This window comes from Heterocephalus glaber, unplaced genomic scaffold (genome assembly GCF_053883595.1).
Source record: "Heterocephalus glaber isolate CG9 unplaced genomic scaffold, H.glaber_assembly_v1.0 deba00000621, whole genome shotgun sequence".
Taxonomy (NCBI): domain Eukaryota; kingdom Metazoa; phylum Chordata; class Mammalia; order Rodentia; family Bathyergidae; genus Heterocephalus; species Heterocephalus glaber.
In genome coordinates this window covers 15,406,960-15,430,004 of record NW_028258153.1, presented here as the reverse complement: position 1 = coordinate 15,430,004, position 23,045 = coordinate 15,406,960, and the positions used below count along the sequence as shown (strand labels likewise).

The window sequence follows — 23,045 nt, the reverse complement described above, 5'->3', positions numbered from 1 at the left end:
CATACTTTTCATTAATATCTATCACTGAAATGATTGAAAGGATACAGTGCCCACTGGTCCAGAAGTTGAGATAAAGTCATGCCTACTCTTGTCTAGGACATAGAATGGGAGAACAAGATCTGAGGTTTATTGAGGCAAAACACTAAGAACTGAAGGTTTAACTTTTAATGAAGTCTGTCCTTAGAGAACTCTCAAATATCAAGAAGAAATTGCTTAACAACAAATTTTAGCAAAGTTTGAAGCTTACTGCTTCCATCTATAACTACCATTCCTGGGAGCATGAGATCTTCTCTTACCTATTGTTCTAGCTGAATACTCTAATTGGAAAGAATACTGGGGCCCTATAATAAAAAATATGATAAAGTCAAGCGAAGTATTTTAACCAGACATAAATAGAAGCTTGAACTTCTTAGATTTCTTTTGTTAAAATTCATATAACAGATAACTGTGTCCTCATGTTGGAATTTGTGTTTAATTCTAACACCTAAGATCTCATTGCAGTATGTCATAAATTATACATCAATGTCTTGGACTTAGATGGCCTTATTAACATTATCAAGCTAGGCTTTCTAGGGGAGATGAGGAAGAATCAGAAGTTTCTCAGTTAGTTTTATCAAACCAGAGACTGTGGAGCAAATGTCCAGCTGTTTGGCAGTTTTGCACTGTGAGAATCTGCATTTGGAGAGAGGAGTCTTTTCCCTTCAAAGTCAGAACAGAATGTTAGTTTCTGTTACCTCACAAGTTTCCTTTTATAGATTTGGAGAGAACTTGCCTGTGTCTCAACCTTCTTATCTTCTTTAATTTCACATTCACACAGGTTTCAAAGAAATTAGATAAAATAATAATGAATTAAGAAGAAGAAATTGAAAGAGTCTGTGACCACTTTTAATTATGTTATGAACAATGGAAAGTAAGTGAAACTTACTGTCCTATAGGTGATATTTTACAAGGCAGGCACCGGAACCACTGAGCTAAATCCCCGTTCTATAGGTGATATTTTAATAAATTGTGAGTACACCTAAGAATGGCCATATAGTGTCTCCTTTAATTCAAGAAGCTTTCCCTTTAGAAAAAAGACAATCTTTCTAAATCATATTTTCTGTCAAAATAGTTTTGTCAAGGCAATATGGATTGTATCTCAAAATTTCCCTAAAATGATTATCATTTCACAGATAGTTAGACTATTGTACATTTTAAAATCCCAATAAATTAGAAAGTGATACCTGATTAACCTACACATATTTTAAGGAGTATTGTCTAATAGTCTTATCAGGATATTATATGATGCTTTTCAGGTAATAAATTTATTTATGTATGACTCTGGTATTAAGTGAAATCAGTGTGGTTAGCCATCCTTATCTTCTTCCAAAAATAGTTTTTAATGATTAGTTAGAAAGAAGATTATCCAAGATACTTACACATTAAAAACTAAAGGAATTCACTTTATAGATGCCTACTGTCTTTTAAAAGTGGTTCTGTGGCCAAATGGTTTGATAGACTTTGCACACACCTGTGTCTTCCTGAGATTGAAACATCTAGAAGCTCAACAAAATCTCTCAGAAGGCTAAGAGTATACATTATCTGTATAACTCAGCATCTCTCAAGTTTATTTGAAGACTACCTCTTTGATTTTCCTTTCCAAAACATTTAACCTAAAACCAATCATGGAAAAAATCAGGCAAATTTCAGCAGAAGGATGTTCTACAATTTATTTGACCTGCATTCCTCAAGACTGTGAAAGTCAAAATCATAGTAGAACCAAAAGAGATATGAAAACTAAATGTATTGTGCCTAAATGAAATCCTTAGTCACTTTTTCATGCTAGGACAAAATACCTGACACCTCAAATAAACCAAAAGAACATTAAGCTGAAAATTAAAGTGATCTAAATAAATTATAAACTTTAGCTAATAAGAGTTGATAATAATGTATCAATATTGGTTCATTATTTATAATAATACATATTGGTTCATGGTATAATAAGTATACCATGCTAGTGCAAGATGTCCAAAATAAGGGAAATTGTGCTGTGGATTCATGGGAACTCTTTAATATTTGCAAATTTTTTATGAATCTAAACCTATCCTAAAATTATAAGCCCTGTTAAATTTTTTTTAAAAGCCACATTAACAAGACATGTGCTTTTATGAAAATTTTCCTGTTTAAAATAGGAGATTGGACCACGTAAGAATATGGAAATTTTAATTCTGGTTAAGAAATAGTAAAGAAATTGAGCCATGTAATAGTTCAGATGCTGGAGGCAAATCTATTAAAATATTGTGATTGAGAAGGTCACAATTTGAATCTGGGCTGTTTCTTCCATGCCCTAGACATGTGAAGACACTAATACCTCCAGAAATGTAATGTTTACACTCTCATTTTAGGTCTTCCAGTATTTTACCCAAAACAATAGGAGAATGTATTGATGAACATTGCGGGATCATCTTTATAAAAGATGGAGCTAATCGTTCATATGTATGCATGAAGTGGTTAATTCTAAAGATGCATTCTTTCACTCAGGCTCTTTTTCTGGGACATGTGCCATGGCTGCCTTAGAATGTTTGTTCAGGGTGTTTGTGCAGTATCTGGGGACAAATTTATTAGTAACTTTCACTATTGTACTTGATTGAGTCTTCAAGCTTCTATTACTATGCTAACAATGGCAGAAAAACTACTTACATGTTTTATATGTAATGATTGGTGGTATAATAACTAGCAATGTAATTGTAAAAACAACAGCAAATGTAATAAATATCATTTATTGAACATAGTAGCGGCTTTGTTGTTTTAACTTTGTAACAACCTGTCTTAGTAACTTTTTCATTGCTGGGACAAAATACTCAACACTGGCAACTTAAAGGTGGAGAGACTTATTTTGGCTCATGTTTTAGAAGTTTCAGTCCTTGCATGGTCGGTGACTTGGTGGAAGGCCCTGGATGGAGAAAAGCTGCCCAAGGGATGGCAGATGAGAGGCAGAGTGAGAAGAAATGAACCCTTCCAGGCCACGCTCCAGTGACATGCCTCTTCTGACCAGACTCCACTTGCTAACAGCAGGTCAATTGTGAGCCCCCATAATCCAATCATCTTCCAAAAGCCCCGCCTATGAGCACATGAGCTCATGGAGGACTTGTAGATATAAATCATAACACAAGTCAATAAACTTAGAATTGTCCTGATTTTACAGATAAGAAAGCATCTCTGTGTATCCAGTTCTTTGCCCATATTTGGTGAGGCAGGGATGTTCCTTGTCTTATTCACAAGCCCTCAAATCAATGTTTGAAGAACTAATCTGACATCTATCTCATTTAAGTATGTTCTCACAAAAGATCAATACAATCCTTTTGGTAAAGAATTTTGGGGCAGTTTGGTGTTGAAACTGAATTAAATGAATGAATTCGCCTAGCTCTTCTTGGTTGGACTAGGAAGCAGGGGGAGCTGAGGATTGTTTGGAAATTCAGGAAGAAACAAACCAGTGCTCTTAGGAACCTGATAGAAGTGCTTACTCTCATAACAGCTGAATTTATTTGTAATGTCTCCACAGACCTGGGCAATATGAAGTAGATTGATCTGAATGGAGTTTTTGTTTGCTTGTTTGGAGATCTTTGCTTCAATTACATTTTTGAAAATAGGAAAGTATTCTGTTTCCATCAAAAACATCCATCTCCTATGTTTTCACTGATGGGAACATGAGCCATCAATGAGGCTACATCACTGGCAACAGCTTTCCTAACTGAATGGTGAATCACCTCACATCCGTTACATCTCCAAACTTGACAGCATCTACACATAAGAGAAGGTCGTGCGGTATCTGCCACTCAACATTTATAGAACACCTCCCCCTCAGATAGATCATTGTTTGCTTTAACTTACAGCTTCCCAAAATGTCAATGACTTAACTTTTTCAGATCTTATTTAACTCAGTTATGAAATAATACCACAAGATTACCCATAGGACTAACACTATTTTTATCCTTTCTCTGTGTAAATTGTATATTAATACAAAATATAATTCCTTCTTAAGCTATAGATAGGGTTAAAGAGAATTTGTTGAAAAATTAAGTCAGAACTATCTTTCTTTTAATTTACAGTATTCAGAAAAGCATATCTGCCTATGACTTAAATTGAATTTTGAGACTAAAATGTTACCCACTGTCTTTCCTAGGTTCCACTGAAGCTTGTTCTTTAAAAGACTTCCGGGAGTGATTTTCAATGACCTAATGTTTCTTTTTTGTAATTCCTCTGTCTCTCTTCTAACCAGTTTTTTTTTTCATAGTGCAGATTTTCTTCCCCAAGGCTAAAGGGTTTCTTAACTTTAATGGGCAGTCAGCATTCAAGACCTCAAGTCAATGAAAATTAGTTAAGATGTGTCCTTAAATGTCAAACATTATTTCTTAAGAACATATGTAGAATGATGGTACTAATATATTATAAGGATAACTATTCTAGAAACTATATTACACAAGGAATCATCAATGGCTAGTTCTTGATATTAAAAGAGGATTACTGAACCAGATGCAGTGGCACTTGCCACTACTCAGAAGGCTGAGGTAGGAACATTGCAAGTTTGAGGTCGGCTTAGAAAGACTCTGTCTCAAAATAAAAAGGATACAGTTCAGTGGTAGAATCCCTGTGCAAAACCCTTGGTTCAATTCCCAGCACCAAAATAAATAAATAAAAATAAGAAAAAGAAGAGAGTTATTGAAATGCCTTTTTGACTATAGCAAACCACTGATTATGCTACAAATTTTCCCCATCTTGATACTACTGGTATCAGCTCAGATGTCCCCAGAGTGATGGATGGTTACTGTTTGTCCTGTTCCTATTGCAGAAATTACACAACTTTGAAGAATGGCAGATGAACAGAAAGATGAAGCCAAGGCACCGCACTGGACCTCAGCTCAGTTAACAGAGGCATCTGCACACCCACAACCACCTGAGATTAAGGACCAAGCTGGGGCAGGGGAAGGACTTGTCCGAAGTGCCAATGGATTCCCATACAGAGAGGATGAAGAGGGTGCCTATGGAGAGCATGGGCCACAGGGCACCTATTCAGATACCAAAGAGAACGGGATCAACGGAGAGCTGACCTCAGCTGACAGAGAAACAGCAGGTACCTAAGGGCCCACTGTCACGAGTACTTGCTTTGTGCCTTGTAGTCAGTTTAATCTGAAGGTGAATTAATTTACCATGCTTATCTCCTTTCACTGGGGCTGGGGCTGAAATTACAGCTGGTAGGAAAAAACAGACACCAAAGGGAGAGAAAAAACATGGTCACTAGTCTGACTTAACCTCCAATTAGTTGTAATCTCAGTTCCATTTCCCTTTTAACTTTTATTGCTTTGGTTTTTACAGAAAAATAGCTCCATGTGTGTATATTTTGCTAGAAATTATCAGCATTTTAATCTATTCAAAAACAACTTTTCTTTGATTCTCATGAATGACATTGGCCCTAAATTTAATGATTGATTAGAAACCTATTTACTTTATAGAAAGATATATAAAATCCATCTCCACAAACTTCAAAAGAGAGAAAAAACAAAGAAAACAAACATACATCTACAGATATAGGAACTATTTCAAAGTTTCTCAGGTATTTAAAAATGACATATAGGGGGCTGGAGATTTAGCCCAGTGGTTCCGGTGCCTGCCTCCCAAGCACGTGGTCCCAAGTTCAATCCCCGGTACCAAAAAAAAAAAAATGACATATAGGTACTCGAAGGAGAACATAATTTAGTTTTTCTTTTCAAAATATGACTTCTATCAACAGTTTCCTTTATTATTGATTATATTATCGATATGGCAGTTATTATGCCACATTTATGGCATAGAGAAATGCTAGCCTCCACTATATTATTTTTCATCACCATTTTCCTTTATAATTCAGAATTTAATGTTTTTAAACTCATTAATTTGCAAACAGCAACTTACCACCCAAAAGAATGAGGAAATTATAAGAAGAAAAGCTATACCAGCTTCAAAATCATCCCTTACTTGCTTGAGGAGTAGTTTTCTAATCCTCAAATCAGACAATTAGTCTGAAACATTTATGGATAGTGCACTCTACTCAAAATATATTAAAGTGTGTAAAAGTGATAAAGGGTGTCCTTAGCATGAGTAAGATCCCAAGTTTCATCCGTAGCACCAATCCCTCCCTTGTAAGCATTCATAAAACAGGTTCACATGAGTGCATATGTAAATTTTAATATGGAATTGTGGAAAGCATTTCAAATGACAGAGGAGAACGTACATGAAACCTCAGGGAAATTTTTAAAAATCTACTCACACAAGAAACTACCATGGAGAACTTTCCATGTACAAGACACCATGTTAGCTTCTTGTAGGGGTGTGTATAAGAAATGGATCCTAAACTTCATGGATCAGATGCTGTTACAGCACCCAAGACCTGTGCATGAAGTTAATTCAGATCCAAAGAACAATGTGAAGGGTCAAATGAGACATATAGAAAGGCAGATTTGAAGAGGAATTGTTTATACTGAAAGCCAATATTCTCAAACTGTGCACAGATGCCTCCTGCAGTGGCAACCAAACTTACAGAGATACAGCAAGGTATTTTAAATATTTAAAGAAAACACCATGACACTCAGCCTCTGTCAAGCACTACCCCACCTATTAAGTCAAGAAGATTCACAGTTTCTACATTAGATTCCATTTGAATATGACATATCTTTGAAAGCTGAATTTTCAGCAGTTGCTCTGATAAAAAGCATGTACCTTGCAGAAATCCATACAAGGAAAAGAAGGTGGCAACATCCAATCTGATTTGAGGAATCCAGAAGCTGTACACAGCCTTATATACCTTATTAGGAAGAAATACTCTAGTTAAGAATGAAATTAAAATATTCTGTCAGCTCTCAGTTGCAGTGAAGACTAAAGTAAGATTGTAAAGTGTATAAAATGAGTAGTCCAAGAAGGAATAGCTGTTATTTATTGGTGAGATGATGGTAGCAATGAGGACAACAGATGCCTTTGACTAAGGAATATTTTTCTACAGCTGGGCATAACATAACTTGAAGAGAATAGGGCTCGCATGTCAGGGGTGTTAGCTAAGAGGATTTTGAAGGAGTTGAGGTGAGGCATGAACAGTTGAGGACACATTAGAATGTAACAGTTGAGAAGAACAAAGGAGATAATGTTATAGACCAAGATTCTTATTTTCATATCCTGAAGCACCCAGTATTACATCTCCAATCCTCAGTGAATGCATATTGAATGAGCGAATGAATGAATGAATGCATACCTGAATGCAAAAAGATGAAAATGCTTTTCAAATTAATGGGGAAACTACTGAAAAGTCTAGCTTTATCTCTTGGACACTCATCATTTGATTCTCAGTCACTATGGTAGTTGTTCAGAAAAGCAGCAAAGAACATCCTTTACTGTTGCATTTGTTCAGTGATCTTAATGAAGTATTTAAGAGCATCAGACAAATATATTTCCCAGGTCAGCCTGTCCTTGCCTGCTTCTTTGAGAAAATAAATGAAAAAGAGACTAGCAGTTGTTTCTTTTAAGAGATGGTTTCAGGAGCATCCTGAGTTAATTTTGAAGTCAGCTTAAGTTGTATCAGTGAGTCCTATATTATCTTTGGGAGTTGATTGCAGAGGTTTTATATGTATGTTCATAGTAACAGAGGTGGTAAATAACCAGCTGTCAGCTACCACAGTGATATTTTCAATCCAAACTATGCTATAATTTTGAACTAACTCTCTCTCCAAAATAGCAGGTCAAATATCAAAACCATAAAATATGCCAACATGGAAGGCTATAAATAAAGGAAACACTAGCTTAATATATGATAACTTTTATCATTGCTGATTTATGGATAACTTTAATAAATTATGTAATGAAATCATCTCCGATAAAAGAAGTGCTCTTAAATCTCAAATATGGACTTTAAAAATGCTATTCTTCAATGATGGAGACCATGAATATGAGCTAACAATATATTTTGAGATACTTGTTTATTTCAAAGAGCATCAGGAAGCTATAGACCAGCTTGTTCTTTTATCATTCACATACAATCTATCAGTGTGTTGCAGTTTTTCCCTGTGAAAGGTAATCCTGGCTGGGCATGTGCTACAGGCCTCAGACCCAGCTTCTTAGGAAAATGAGATAAAAAAATTACCTGGGCCCATGAGTTTAAGACTTACTTGAGCAACTTAGCAAGGCACTGTCTTGGAAAAATAAACAATAATAACAACAAACCAATAAATAAAAAAGTTAATCCTTAAAACAGTTCACATGAAGCATTTCTCAGGGACATCAAGTCCTCAGCTCTATGTCATGCTTGAATCCAAAAAATCATTATTTTCTTTCTTTCTGTAGTTCTCTCTTCATTTTTAGACATACATTTTCTGCAAAGTTATTTCTTTTCATTCATCTCTATAAATAAGATTGTAAGCACCATATCTTTCACCTTTGCTTCCTTCACAAGATTGGGCCTACTTAACCAAGGCTTTTATTCTCCCAACTCACCCTTTGTAGAGTTCATTTTCACTTATGGGCCATAATAATATTTAAAGATGATGATCCACAATCAACTTATCTTTGATCTTCTGCACTAAGACCAAGGGCTGGGAGAATTGGGAATATTAGAAGGAAATAATATTTTAAGTTATATTTCTTCACAACTTACTGTTCAAGGTTTTATCTGCTTCTGTACAGTTTAAACCTAATCCATAGAAAAATAGGTAAAATTATATTCTCAGCTGTAATATCTGATGCTTTAAGTTTTTTTTCTTATCACTGAAGTGTTCTTTTTCAAAACTGTATTGCAGAAGCATAAAAAAAGAAATGTGATGGTATTGAGAATCTAGCCACTAAAGAAAACTCTTGTTATATTAGGATGACAGCAACATTCAAAATATTAATAAGAAGAGTAATAGTTTCTGATAATCTCTTCCTACCTCTCTTTTCCACTTTATTGAACAGGGCAAAGGAATGCATTTTGGTCCCTATAAATTTCCCACTCAGTAACAAATGAGGCACCTCATTTTTAAGCTTCTCATCCAGGAGCAGGATCCAAAATCATGTTGGACTTTGTATCAAAATAGCATGGTGTTCCTTGTGAAAGAACAGAAAGGCTGATTTGTAAACTCTGTAATCCTTGGACAGGAAACTCATTTAAGAAAGTGGCAAATTGAAAAAATTAATCCTTCACATGACATTTTAGGGAATGAAGAGCAATTAATTTCTGTAATCTTGTACATGTGACTTGGCAGTGGTTTTCACATCACTTAGTGCCCCATTATCCACATATCAAATTCTGTTCTGTGTCTGTTTCTAGGATCGTCAGCAAACACCAGTGTCTACAAAGTAGTAGTTTCCTGTTTCTTAACCTGTTCTGAAAAATGCCATCACTTTAGCATCACTCATTTTCCATCAGTAGAGAGGAAAAGATTTTTCTAATTCCCTATTTGTCCCTCAAGAACTGCTTAAAGAGGTATTATGAAAATATAGTCTGCCCTCCATGTTGGTAGGTTTCCACGTCCATAGGTAAAACCAATTGTGGATCAAAAATATTTGGGAAAAGTACTGCATCTATACTAAAAATGTAGACTTTTGTCATTATTCTATAAACAGTACAGTATAACAACTCTTTTTATAACATTTACATTGTATTAGGTATTCTATGCAATCTAGAGATTATTTGAAGTATATGGAAAGATAGACACAGGTTATATGCAAATAGTATGACATTTTATGTAAGAAACTTGATATCCACAGATTTTGGTTCCAGTTATTATTAGTGTCTTCATTTACAAATAAGAATGGTTGAGGCAATGAATCGTTAAATGACTTGCCCCACAGTTGCAAAGAAAGAAAATTGGTAGCTACATTGTGAACATAGTGCTCAGGAATCCAGTATGATTCTTCTTCATACATTCTTCATGGGGGAACTGTCCCCCATGCAAGGAGTAATATGGGATTTTTCCTATAGTTTGTAATTTATCTGGCTGTATAGACATGCTGCTGGCTGTGAAAGATTTCAAAGTTATTTTAAACGTGAAGCAGTTTTGTTTTGTTTTTTCTGGTTCTCAGGACTACAGTACTTTTGTAAATTTTAGGATGTGCCCTTTGTTAGACAACACTAATGGAATCTGCTGATTTTCCATCATAGTTATGGATAAGAAGACAGAAAGCTAGGAGGGACCTGTAAAGTGATCTCTTACAGCTCTTTTATTTACAGGTTTAGTCACCCATCTAAGATCACATGACTATTCCCAGAACCCAGATCTCTCGTCTCCTGGACTAATGTTCTTTCTGCTGTCCCCTCTGCCAGACTGGGACTCGAACACCCAATCACAGCACTCATTATAGGCGAAGAAGACCATTTTTCTTCTGTTGCAGAACTCTCACATTCATGTTCCTTTAAGCATGACATAAAATCATGACTTTATTCCCAGTTTTCAGCCTGAGTAAAGAAAGAAAGAGACAGCTCGAAGATGTTGATACATACCAAACATTGAGGTATTTAAAGTCAGACTGTAGGGATTATGAATAACCTAAATTTACAGTGCTTTGATCACTGGTAAGAAACAGTAGTCACAGTACAAGGTGGCTTTGTGATCACCGAAGGCCAACATCAGGTACTTCTTGGGGGTAAATGTAGAGATTTACATTTCTTCACTTCACTCCTCAGGATTTCTCAGGATCTCTTTGTTTCCCAGCGTTTCTGGGCATGTGTTTCAGTCTACTCCCAGCCTCGGAGGGGAGAACTATCACTGAGGGAGCTAGGTCTTCCAAAGCCTTGCTCTGTGCTTTAACATCCATGTGACTCCAGCAGCCAGTGATGGACAGACTCAAATATGTATGCTTGTTATTGCTGCAATTATAAACTGAAGCCTGAAAACACACAATGGGGGAAAAATTGGTACCTCCAAATGCAAAAAGCATAGTACGCTTTCATCTTCTCTCTGTCCCTTTTTTTTAATCTTTGAAAATTCTAACCTGCCTTTTCTTACTCTCCTGTTCTCCTCTGCCTCCGTTTCTAGTTTTGAGATTTACCAGTAGGATCCAGCATCTCATTTAAAATATGACCTGTTGTACATAATACTACAGTAATTCATGGAGAGCAAAATAACAAGCAACCATTTCTTCCGCAAAGTGACTAAAGCCTACAGCACTACCTCCTGAAGCAAATAAACAAGCTGGCCTAACAATACAAGAGGTTGCAGGATTTTTCTTTTCCTTGTTGCCATGCCAACCACTCATTGCTCAGGCTGCCATTTCCCTGAGCTCTGCAGAGAGGAGTGTGCGGAGCAGTTATTTAGCATTCAAGGGCGGATCTGCAGAAATCCACACGGTCTCACTGCAAAGCGTCTGGGCCTGGCAGCACTCATGGACCAGGAAAGAAAATGGGCATCTTTTCAGTGTTTTCCTTCTGAAGGTTAGGCATTTGGGGCTGGAAAGAAAGACAAGGACTGATTCCTTTTTCTTAAAGGCAGTTCCATGAGGTTTGTAATTGTCACGTTTGCTTTGTCCTATGTGGTCTGTCAGATGAAGCCAGTGGTGGGTATTAGCTTCTGTCATGTCATTGTCATGTTGAACAATAGTAGGTCCTGAACCTAGTTCAAGACAGCCTACACGGACATTATCGTAAAGAACGGTATCTCTTGCACTGGGCAATGTATGAGCTTGCATACTGCAGGTGTTATTAGCTAGTGCTTTTGATGTTTTACAGATTGGAGGAAAGGATGGGCACTGAATAGGTTTTTTGTTTAAATATAAAGTTATACAGTAGTGTATCCCGTAAAAATCAATTTTTGCTGCTGAGAGTCAGTAGGACATTGTCTTAAGCCAATAATTTTGAATCAAAATATAAGGAAAACTTGGTTTCTCAAAACTTGTTTCAGTGATGCTCAGTGATTGAGGTATGATTGCATTGCTTAGAATTTTAATTTCCTATAAACTCTTGAAGGTATAAAGAGTAAGGCTCTACTTAACACAATATAGCATGGTATTTTAAAACTAAGACTCATTTATATATCCATTTCCTTCTATGTATATTCTTAAAGAAAATACTCCAGGCACTGTGAAAATCAGTTTTAGTTCTTGTTGTACTAAACAACAGAACTATTTCACAGGCACTCAGGAAAGTATTTGACCCACTGACACTTTGAAAATTTATTGTGTTGAGTTTGTGTTTTTATCAATGCAAGTTTTCCACTAAGTAGAATTCTGAACTATTTGTAAAAATTATTCTATGTGGGTTGTTTTTAAGAGTAAATCTAATTTCATTCTCATTGTATTTTGTACCCAACCTTTCATTCAGTTCTGTATTTTCCAAAATCTTGCCAAGCTTCTTCCTTTCTAATTTGCTGTCATGTTTTATTATCACATTTTTCTTTTAATGCTTTCCAGTTGAGAGGGGGCATTAAAAACCCCATTTAGAAAAAACATTTTCAACATTTCATAAAATCTTTTTAATTTGTAATGAACAGATGAAAATTGTCAGTGATGGAAGTGAGTCTTCTGGGGTTCATTTCTAGACTAAGCCTTTGTTTTCCTCTGGGTTATCCATAGTCTTTTATCTGTTGCTTGTTCTGTTTCTAGGTAATCCCTCCTCACAAAAGAGAAATGAAAAACATAAGAGAAAAACTTTGACTGAGGTTTGAACAAAATACATTCCTCAGATATCTTGAGAATATATTCATCATTAAGCAATAATATGTTTTTGAAAAGTATCTGTACAAATACGTGTTGTATGTTTATAGACATACATATACCTATACATACACTTTTACAATATCGGTAGCTTATGTATGAGAAAGGTAGCGCTACTTTTTGCCACATGCCACCCTGATACTTGGCTTTGGGTTGATTTGATTGCATCTAAGAGATTATGAAGTAGATGCAGAGTACCTGACAGTCGTCACTCCTCTCTCTTTCATCCCCAAGCTACTGCGATCCATTGACTCTTTCACCTCAGAGTGCCAGGCCTTTTTCTCTGCCTCACACTCCCTCACACTTTGCTGCTCCCTGGCACTTTACAGAGAGCACATGCTCTACCTGTCAGGGGAGTCTGGAAATTCCTATCAGGAACAGATGGATCAGAACAACTGGTGCTGCCCTGCAGACCTGGCAGTTTCACCCTTAGCCGACCTGGCACCGTGTGTCCTGGGGGAAAAGACAGTGAACCTCGAGCTGCCCACTCTCTGCGTGGCTTGGTCACACAGAATGAGTCACCAGTAGGCAACACGCATAAGAAATACAGCTTAAACCCAGCCAGGCTGATGAGCAGAGAAAGAGAAAAACACATGTCCCTCGCTGCTGGGTGGTTACCAGAACCTAAAAATGAGAGTAAATTGTTGTCATTTGCCTTCGATTTTAGGAATTCTCAAAACTTCAGAAGGTAGTAGGCTAAGGTAGATAAAAAGGGAAGAATCAAGAGCAGAGAAAAACCATCTTTGCTAGAGGTGACTCATCTTCAGCAGCCTGAAAAATTAGACTCAAATTCTCTGTTCAGATTTTCTGTTTAAAAACACAGGTCAAGGCTGTGTGTGCACTTGAGTCTTGATTCTTACAGGAGCATCTCCAGCATGAAACATCAGTCCTCTGACCAATGGAAGAGCTTGTCTTCTTTGAAACCTCAGCCTGCCCTTCAGCCTACAATGATTTCGTTTACATGCACATTGGGCAAAGAGGGATGGGAAGACATTGTGGGAGGTACCCCTTTAAGAGAAAGGTCCTCAAAAGTCTACCTTGGTCAGAGGCAAAGAAGATGCTGATTTCCTTCTCTCTACTTAGGCTCTTCTTATCTGAACACTCACAAGTCCCTTGTTTATATCTTGCTAAAACCATTGATTCCAGTCACAGTATTGCAAGTGATTTGAAGTAGGAACTGTTCTTTATCCATCTCTCCCTCTTGTTATATAACGCAGTACTTATTTTCTGTAATGGGTCCTAGTAAATAGTTTTGAATTAAAATAGAAAGACATTAGAAACTATTTACAGTTTTGAGGATGGAAACCACATAGACAATATGGTGCTACAAAAATTATACCCCAAGCCAGGCATGGTGGTGCACACCTATAATCCCAGCACCTGGGAGGCTGAGGCGGGAGAATTAGCACTGGTTCAAAGATAACCTGGGGCTACCTAGTGAGTTCAAGGCCAGTTTGAATTACATAGCCAGACTCTCAGCAAAACAGACAAACAAGTAAATAAATAGAGGAGGCAGAGACTAGAATCAGTGTAGAGACTATGGAACTAATGGTTGGAACAGAAAGGAATTAAGTAAGAGGAATTCCAGAATACTGTAGTGAAAGGACATCATGGAGATGGTCAAAAAAGTGGAAATAAAGGTGAGGAATAAGGTAAGTACATTGCTGACTGAAGACATTAGTAAGACATTTTCTTGATGAAAGTTATTAAACTGGAGATAATATGAAAAATCAGGATAAGTGAACCTTCTGAGTGACGTCTATAATCGAACAGCTAAGAAGCACATGGGTGCTGAGTAACTTTTCAGCTCATTCCTGTGAAATTCAGCCAATGTCATAATTGGCCTGGAGTAAAAATGCCACTGAAACACCTGCAAATGGAGCTCTGAACCACATGTCCTTTTTCATTCTCTGGCTGTAAGTGTGGGCTTGCTGCTCTGAATCAGAAACTCAGCAATCTCATTTCTGACAAATGGATAATCTGAACCTGGGAGGAAATAGACATTCTGTGTCATTCACTTAACTGTACACCTTTAAAAGAGTAGACTAGTGTGATGCTGGAGAGATGCTATCTACTCTATTGTTGAAGGTCACCCTGAACACAATACCTCCATTTTTCTCTATTTCTCTTGGAGTCTGTGAAATAATTTGTAAGCAATAAGTTTTGGGGCAATAAAAAGTATTTCCATATTGAGTTAATGGAGGACATTTCTACATTAACTAAAGAAAAATGTTTTATTTTAATTAGATAAACGAATTTTTTCTTTTAAATAGCTTCAGTGATCCATCATTTTCTTTTTGTCATATTAGAATAAAAAATGCTTCTATTTCAATATTAAAACCTTTTTTCTCTAAGGAAAAAACTAATAATAATAATAAGAAAAAGAAACTATTATTTTTATGAAGCAATTTACAAAGTAAATCAATCCAGTAAATATTTTTTCTCCTCTTTCCTTTTTTTTTTTTTTTTTGGTACCGGGGATCGAATTCAGGACCTTGCACTTGCAAAGCAGGTGGTGGCACCACTGAGCTAAATCCCTGGCCCTGCATTTTACATCTTAATGTCCAAGTTCATTTTTATCTTTCTTTAAAAAAAAAAAAGGTTATTGGCTAACATCAGATTGAAAAATAGAGATCTGCATTGCATCGAGAAGATTGGAGTAAGGGTAACGGCGTAGTCTAGCTCAGTAATAGAGCACTTGCATACCATGTGCAAGGATGGGTTTGATCTTCAGCACAGAAAGAAAAAACAAAGATTGGAATAGTAAGCTCCTCTCTTTGGAGCTCTTGTGGGCTACAGCACAATATTGCCACAGAGAAAATGGCTTTTTCTTATTTTAGATCAGACCTTACTATGTTGCCCAGGCTGTCCTCAAATTCCTGATCAGTGAAGCCAACATTTTTAGGCATGTTCTTAGAAGCAGAAAATAGTTTTTTGCTTCATGGTCAGCGATACTCTATATAAAATACTAAAATTGCATTTTCATTTTGAAAAACAAAGATACAAATTCTGATTTAGAATTTTTTCTTATATGTCAGGAAGAAAAGAAAATAGGTTGTCATATATTATCATTGACATATTTTCCAATGAAAATTTTAAGACCTTTTTGTGAAAGGTGGTAGTCCATATCCTCAAGAATCTCCATATATCTCTTCACTAACTCTCTTTTCAGGGCAAGTGAAGCTTTACAGACAGGGGATAGTGCATGGCTACTATAGCATCTGCCTGTCTGGGGCTCTAAGCAAAATTAGAAAGTAAATAAAACATGTCTTGAACACTTTTGCTCCTGATTCCTCAATCCCATCTCTTTGTTTTCTTCAGGTTGTCGTTAGTCACAGGCTCATACTCCTGGAACCCCACCTTCGACCACACTGCAAATCTCAGTCTTCTTGTCCTACATCCTGTATACCTAGATACCATCCTGTTTTCCCAATTTCAACTCTACCACTCCATCAGCATGTTGCTAACTTTCTCTGTTTGCTGGGCTCCTACAGCAGATCGACCAGAGCTATTTCAGGAATGAGTTACAGTTTTACACTTATAGAAGCCATGTGCATTCTGACAAAACTTGACCATCTTCACATAAAGAGTGACTGCTTGGGCCGGGGGTTTAGCTCAGTGGTTCCACTGCCTGCCTCGCAAGTGGAAGGACCCGAGCTCGATCCCCGGTACTAAAAAAAAAAAAAAAAAAAAAGAGTGACTGCTTGGACCACTATATTTATGAAGTAGATGGCACCTGCAGTTGGGAAGCATTTCTAGAAGTATGCTTTGTATTATGAGAGCCAGTATGTAGAGGAGAAATACAGTAGCAGAGATTATGTGACGGCAGTACATAATGTTCACATTCTTTGTGGGGAGTTGGTACATGTGCATGACACACATTAATTCCTTTTTCCATTTCTGCCCCCCCTCTTTTCATCCCCTTTCCATTTGGGAAAGATCTCTCCCTATTTCCCATTATCTATCTTATTTTGCTCTTTATATTTTGGGTTTGTTACATAAGAGAAACCTTGTGATATTTAAGCTTGTATGTAAGATTTGCTTTACTTAACATTATGGTCTCAAGGGCCCAGGATTTAGCTCAGTGATTCTGTCACCTCGCAAGTACAAGGTTCCAAGTTCAATCTCCGGTACCAAAAAAGAAACCCAAAAAAACAACATTGTGGTCTCAAGGTACATCCATTTTCCTACAAATGATCCAAGTTTATCTTTCTTTATGGCTTAGTAATACTCCATTATATGTAAATACCACATTTTCTTTATCCATTCATCTAGTGATGGATATATAGGCTGCTTCCAAGATTTAGCTATTATGAACTGTGCTGCTATAAATGTGGGTATGCATATATCACTGTGATATGATGTCTTTAACTCTTTGGGGAAAATACCAAAAAGGGAACAGCTGGGTCAAATGGATATAAAATTTTATTTCAACAGAGCTCTCAGAGATATTTTCTAAAGTAAGATTTATGTTATTTGCAAATTTATGAAGATAACTTTAAATTTACTATTTTTTTTATTTACCTTACGTAATGAAACTTTTGTACCTCAGACTTGGGGAGAAATTCAATTAATAATATTTTCAATGACATATGTTCATTACTCTAGAACACAAAATAATCTTTATTCTAGAATGTCTTTTGGTGTGAATAAAAATTCTATCATCATCTTTGTTTTTTGATATAATAGCATCAAAGTATAAAATATACTGGACTTTGTACTTCTTTTCCTACTTAATATCTTATTATTTTGCTACTTATAAATTCTAGCAGAAAGTCTTTAACTATCACCAATTTTGCTTGTTTGGAATTTTTTTAGAACATAACTTTGCTTTGGAACATAACTTGGTGTTATGGCTGAGCTTTTCTTTAACTATATTATTAAATGATAATGGAGGGATGGCTTAAAATATACTTTTCTTCTCGTTTTTTTCCAGGATGAATATTTTAGTTTTCAAAATTTCATAAGATAATTAATTGCATTGTACCTTCTTCCTCCATAAGATTATTGAAAAATGGTTCTCTAGTTACATATATTCAATTGTAATTTGGAAATTACAAAGAATTACTATGTCTTTTTATAAGTGGCTTTAAATCCTTCAAGTCCTTTCAGGTGCTGGTACAAAGAGAATCTTTGTGTGCAATATTTCATAGAGCAGTAATGGCCAAAATGAACAGAGAAGATGGACAATGACTTATTTAAAACATTTATAGTTTGTGGGAGACTTGCTAAGCTGAAAGCATGTAAAGTTGAAAGCATGTAAGAATGCATCTAAGGGTATGGTTTGTCCACTTATTCTCAGAAGTGTGTTAGGACAGAAGTTTTAAGCAAACTGCAGTTATATAGAAGTCATGTTGGCCTCAATTTTCTGGCTGTACTTTGTGATGTAACAGTTGATTTTCTTATCACGTAGTTCTTAATTTCTGTATGCTTCTAGATGGTGACAGGGTGTCCAAGACTTGACAGAGTTACAGTGGGGATAAGACAGTAGGCACAAACACATGTTCAAAAGCTGTTGATTTTTACCACACTATCATCACAAACATAGAAGGATGATTTAAATTTGCAGAGGTAACTGGTAAAGACTAGTCCTTGTATATAGAGAACTTACATTTCAAAAATTCATTCCAATAACACTTTAGAGGAATGTACAATATTTTGAAATTGTTCCATCATATCATCTTTCTAAGACATTTCTAGGTTTTACACCTACCACATTTCATTTCTTCAGAAGAAACCCTAATCTCAGTCCTGGTATCCAATACCTTTAGGGTACCCAACACATACAGAGCTTGACAAGCAGGGAGGAACCCTTATATACATGAGTATTAACATAAATGCACAGATATTGTATTTTTTATCCTCCAGTGATCTTTTTCAAGGGTTGACTTATTTCAGGTCTCTGCTTTGTCAACAGTTCATCTCCTCATTAATGTTTTTAACAGTGGCTCGTACTATAATTCTTTGACAGTGTGAAATGTTTTAATACTTAATGGAGAAGATAATACAGTTTTTCATGAGTATACAAAAAATAGTGTAATTGTAATGGTTGTAAAATGCAAAACAGAGCATTTCACAATTCCAAAAGCATCATCCATTCTCTCACTGCCTAAATGATTGTATTAAATTTATTGATACTAAACCAGGTAAAAAAATTTGAAAGGATAAATTCCCCATGAAAGCTATCATTTTCAAATTAATATAGAGCAATAAGATAGTATAAGCTGACTTAATTAGTAAATATTTAATATATGGACTACAAACTACAGCATAAATATATATATACATTACTATATTAGCAACTCCAGCACCACTGGTAGCATAGTTTCATTGTGTAAAATGAATTCTCTAAATTTAATAACATAACAGAATTAACTTTGTAAAATCATGATTTTTTTATCTTGAATGCATTCATTTCCACAATCTGCTTTTACCTCAAATGCATTTTCCCTCCTAAGTTACATGGATCCTCCTTTCAATCACTAAATACTTAGAAGAAATCTTGGGAAGTAAAAGCTTGTAGAGAAAGCTCTGCAGCTGCAGTGTTGGCCCGTGTGACTCTTTGCGATCAGTCAGTTTGACTAGAGTGGGATTTGCCAATGCTGGCCTCTGATTAATACAAGGTGCCAGGAAACAAACAAACAAAAACCACAACAATCTGCTCTTTTAGTTTCTTTCATCACCAGTTGATTACAGGAAAGAGTTGCAGAGGAGCCATTTACTCTCCAAATTAAGCATGGAGCAGAAGCAAGGAACTTTTCTTCTTTCCCTATTTTTATGAATTTATCTAGGGTATTTGTTTAGCAGAGCACTTCAAACTACACAGTGCTCTCCTTGTTGACTGGTTTCCAGCAGCAGCAGCAACAGCAATTAGCATGGGTCTCCATGGCAACCATCCTGTACCCTACTGAGAAAAACCTTTTCTTGACAGGAGCATTCTGTCTTAAATTGTTTTGTTTTCCGCTTTTCCACAAGTGTACAGTAGGCTTATTTGTCATTGCTTTTAACACAGCATTATTATGTCTGTGATTCTTAAAAGCAGAAACATTTACTGGCTTTTATATCCATATGGTTGAATTTGCTGTCAAGTATTTTACTTCTCTCTTAAAAACCTGAGGGAAAAAAAAAACAACAAAAATATGTTCTCAGGCATATACCAACCTGCTTAGTCTTTGTATTCATAGTCTAACTGGTGAACTTTTGCATGTTCAAGTAATCACAGCTGGTCTGTTGAAAACCCAAAGAGTTCACATTCAAAAACAAATTTCTTGATCTACCAACAATGTCATATATCACCCAGAAGTAAATTAGAATTTTCAGGGCTATTGAGAGAGCTTCAACAGCATTGATTTTGTTATTTTCCAACTAAGCAATATTGATAGATTAATATAACAAAGTGACTAAACTAAAAATACATGCTAAAAACAGACCTGAGCCTGACTTTAAAAATTTGACATGATAAATACTTTGACCAGAAAGGCATCATGTATGTCATGAATCGACTTCATGGCAAAAAATACAGGACTACAATGGTGACAAATGCTGAATAGTAAAATAACCAGTTGAGCAATATTTAATTTGTGTGCACTTTAGCATTATAGTTTAAATAATAAATGGTAGGAGCCTTTTATATTGTCTGTTAAGCAGAGGCTGGGCATTCAAGCAAGGAGGTATTCATTGGGAAAAATTATAGAATCATCTCAATATATGACAGAAACTTAGGTCTTACCTGTGTTTTATTGACCATATGAATAATTTATATAAGCACTCAACATATGTTATTTCATGTAATTGTCACAAAATACCAAAAGAAGAATAACACTTTTAGTTTCGGAATCTGAACGTTAGAGAGATGATCCCTTAACCAACATCTGGAGGTTTTTAAGAGTTGGAGGCAGAATTTGATTCCAGCTTTTCCAAAACTAGAACTTAGCCTTATAAAAAATATTTTTACTACAATATGTCAATCAAAACGAGATTTAAAAGAAACAATAAATTGCTTTTATCCATTATTTTTCCAGTCTTTCTAGTTGAAAATTGTGTGGATTAAGTAATATCAACAAGAAAGCAAAGGGCCTAGTAGGAGCTTACGTTATATACAGTATGATGTTTATTCATTACTTATGTGAATTTATATAGCTTAGTATGATACCTTTTGGGTACTGCTAGTAGCTTTTGTGGTTGAAAACATATCTCAATTAGTTTCTTAAGCCTATTTACTTCCAGCATTTTTTTATTAATATAAAAAAATAATATTTCCTTCCAGACTTTTTATCTACCAAGAACTAGTTTGCTCCTGTCCCTCATCTCTGGCTGCTAGAACAAGTTTTCAAAATGGATTTCACTTTTTGTTTTAAATATCTGCTTATATGGTGGTGATAATGCTATTACCTAATCTGCTTCTTGCATTTGTATCTTTATTTGTTCTTCTATCAGCCTCTAATCAATAATGTTTTTAAAAGTTATGAGGTTGAATTTAATTAAAAGAAGTTAATTTTAATATTTTTCTTCCGAATGATCTACAGGCAGATCTGTTTATTAGACTAGTTCAAAGTCATGGTTCATTTTCTTTAGTATGACATTTGTTGCCATGTTATGAAATATTCTTGTATTACTTGTAGAAACTGACCATCATTACCATCATAATACTAACAATAAGGTAATAAAATATAACAAATTCATAAACACTATTATTAAGATCTTTACTACAATACAAAAACTATAGGAGCTAATCAAAATTCTGAGGTTCACAAAAGAGAAAATAAAAATATTACCACCTCTTTAAGATAATTTCTAATGTAAACCAAAAAAGTTCATTTCAAAAAAATTTTAGAGGTTCATTGAACCTTTCAAAACATCATATTACAATATGCAGCTATTTCAGCTATGAAAATCAATGTTAATGTTTATTTATAATGAATAATTCCCCAAATTACATATAATAAAGTCATCTCTAATCTTCTCAATAACTAATCCTATGTACAATTTTATACATGCGTTTGGAAGGTAAAAGCAAAAAAAATTAAAACAAAGTAGAAAAGAGGACAGAAGATAAAGAAAGTATGCAATGAACAATTAAAATGTATTCTAATATTTTATCTCCAAGAGTATTTTTCCTGTTGCTGATTTTTCCTTAGGAGTTGACTGGGTTATCATGCCTTCTAGGGACCATCTAGAAGGTAGTCCTGAAGTGAGTCTTGCTGGCAAGGATTATGAGCAGATGATAGCTCAGAACCTACAAACCCAGGGAAATGGTATGAAGCCAGAAAATAGAAAACAAAGACAATATTTACTTCTCTCATAGCTTTGTTTTGGAAAAAATACTTCCCTTGGGCATCAACATAGCCATCCACATTAATGATAGTGGGTTGACAGTACTGTCAGATGGTCATAAAAATTACAGCCTCATTGGCCTAGACACTGTTGCTCTTTTTTTAAAATGGAAATGTAAAGGTACAAAGTCCAGAAGAATGTATGACCAGGGCAAAATATAAACATCTTGATGAAAAACTATGTGGAAGTCTTCCTTTTATTTGAACTCTTTGATATGCCAAGTCCATTGTCTAATTATGTAATTGAGTCCCTACCACAACTCTAAGACAAATACAGTACTATACTAGTACTACTGAATTATGAGTGAGGCTTGGGGCACAATGAAATTAAACAAATTTCTTAGGATGGAATAGCTAGAAAGCAGTAATTGTAGAGTTCATACCCATATTTCTCTGCATTGAAGTCTATACAATTTCTTCTAATTTACCTAGGAAGTCAGTTGTCTCCTATATACATAAAGGTGTGATAGTTGGATGGATGGATGAATGAATGAGTAGGTAAGGAAGGAAGGCCTTTACTCGATCTAATCTATGTGGATGACCTCTACATTTAAAAATTTTGATTATTGTGTTTGTGTTGTGTCTGGTGCTGGTGATTGCACCCAAGGGCCTCATGGATGCTGGGTAAACACTCTACCACTGAGCCACATCCTCAAGCCACATTTTTATTTTTAAGGTCTGATTCTGTTACTATCTTCCATTCTCTTACATGTTTGTTTGGCACATTTACCCTTAACCTTCCCTGAATTTACCCAAATCATCAATGAATTTCTCCTGCCCCAGGAATCAGACTATAAAAATGAAATTCACCCAGAAGATCAGCTGGCTAGGTCTGTTTGGAGAACACTTTAAGGAAAATGTACATTGTGGAGGTGCTTTTGACAGCCCTTACTTAGAGGAAGACTTAAATTGACAGACTAATTGAAATCCACAGAACAATCTTATACTGTTTCCCTAAATGCACTATGAAATTTTTATTAGAAAATGTATTATTAAAAAAATTTTTAAAAAGGAAATGTATTATTTCCT

At 35.5% G+C, this 23,045-nt stretch overlaps 1 protein-coding gene across 42 annotated transcripts in view; it reads left to right on the top strand.

Annotated features, from left to right (window-relative positions):
• The window catches only part of Map2 (microtubule associated protein 2), a 268,232-nt gene that overhangs the window by 193,826 nt on the left and 51,361 nt on the right, over window positions 1–23,045 (top strand). For 41 of the 42 annotated variants that reach the window (XM_087206187.1, XM_087206202.1, XM_087206178.1 and 38 more), the window contains one exon: window positions 4,829–5,110. In XM_087206187.1, coding sequence (XP_087062313.1) covers window positions 4,849–5,110 — 262 coding nt within the window. In that variant the 5' untranslated portion in view covers window positions 4,829–4,848. Of the gene's footprint in view, window positions 1–4,828; window positions 5,111–10,834; window positions 11,475–23,045 lie in introns of those variants that run through there. The other variant, XM_087206199.1, reaches the window with a different exon arrangement.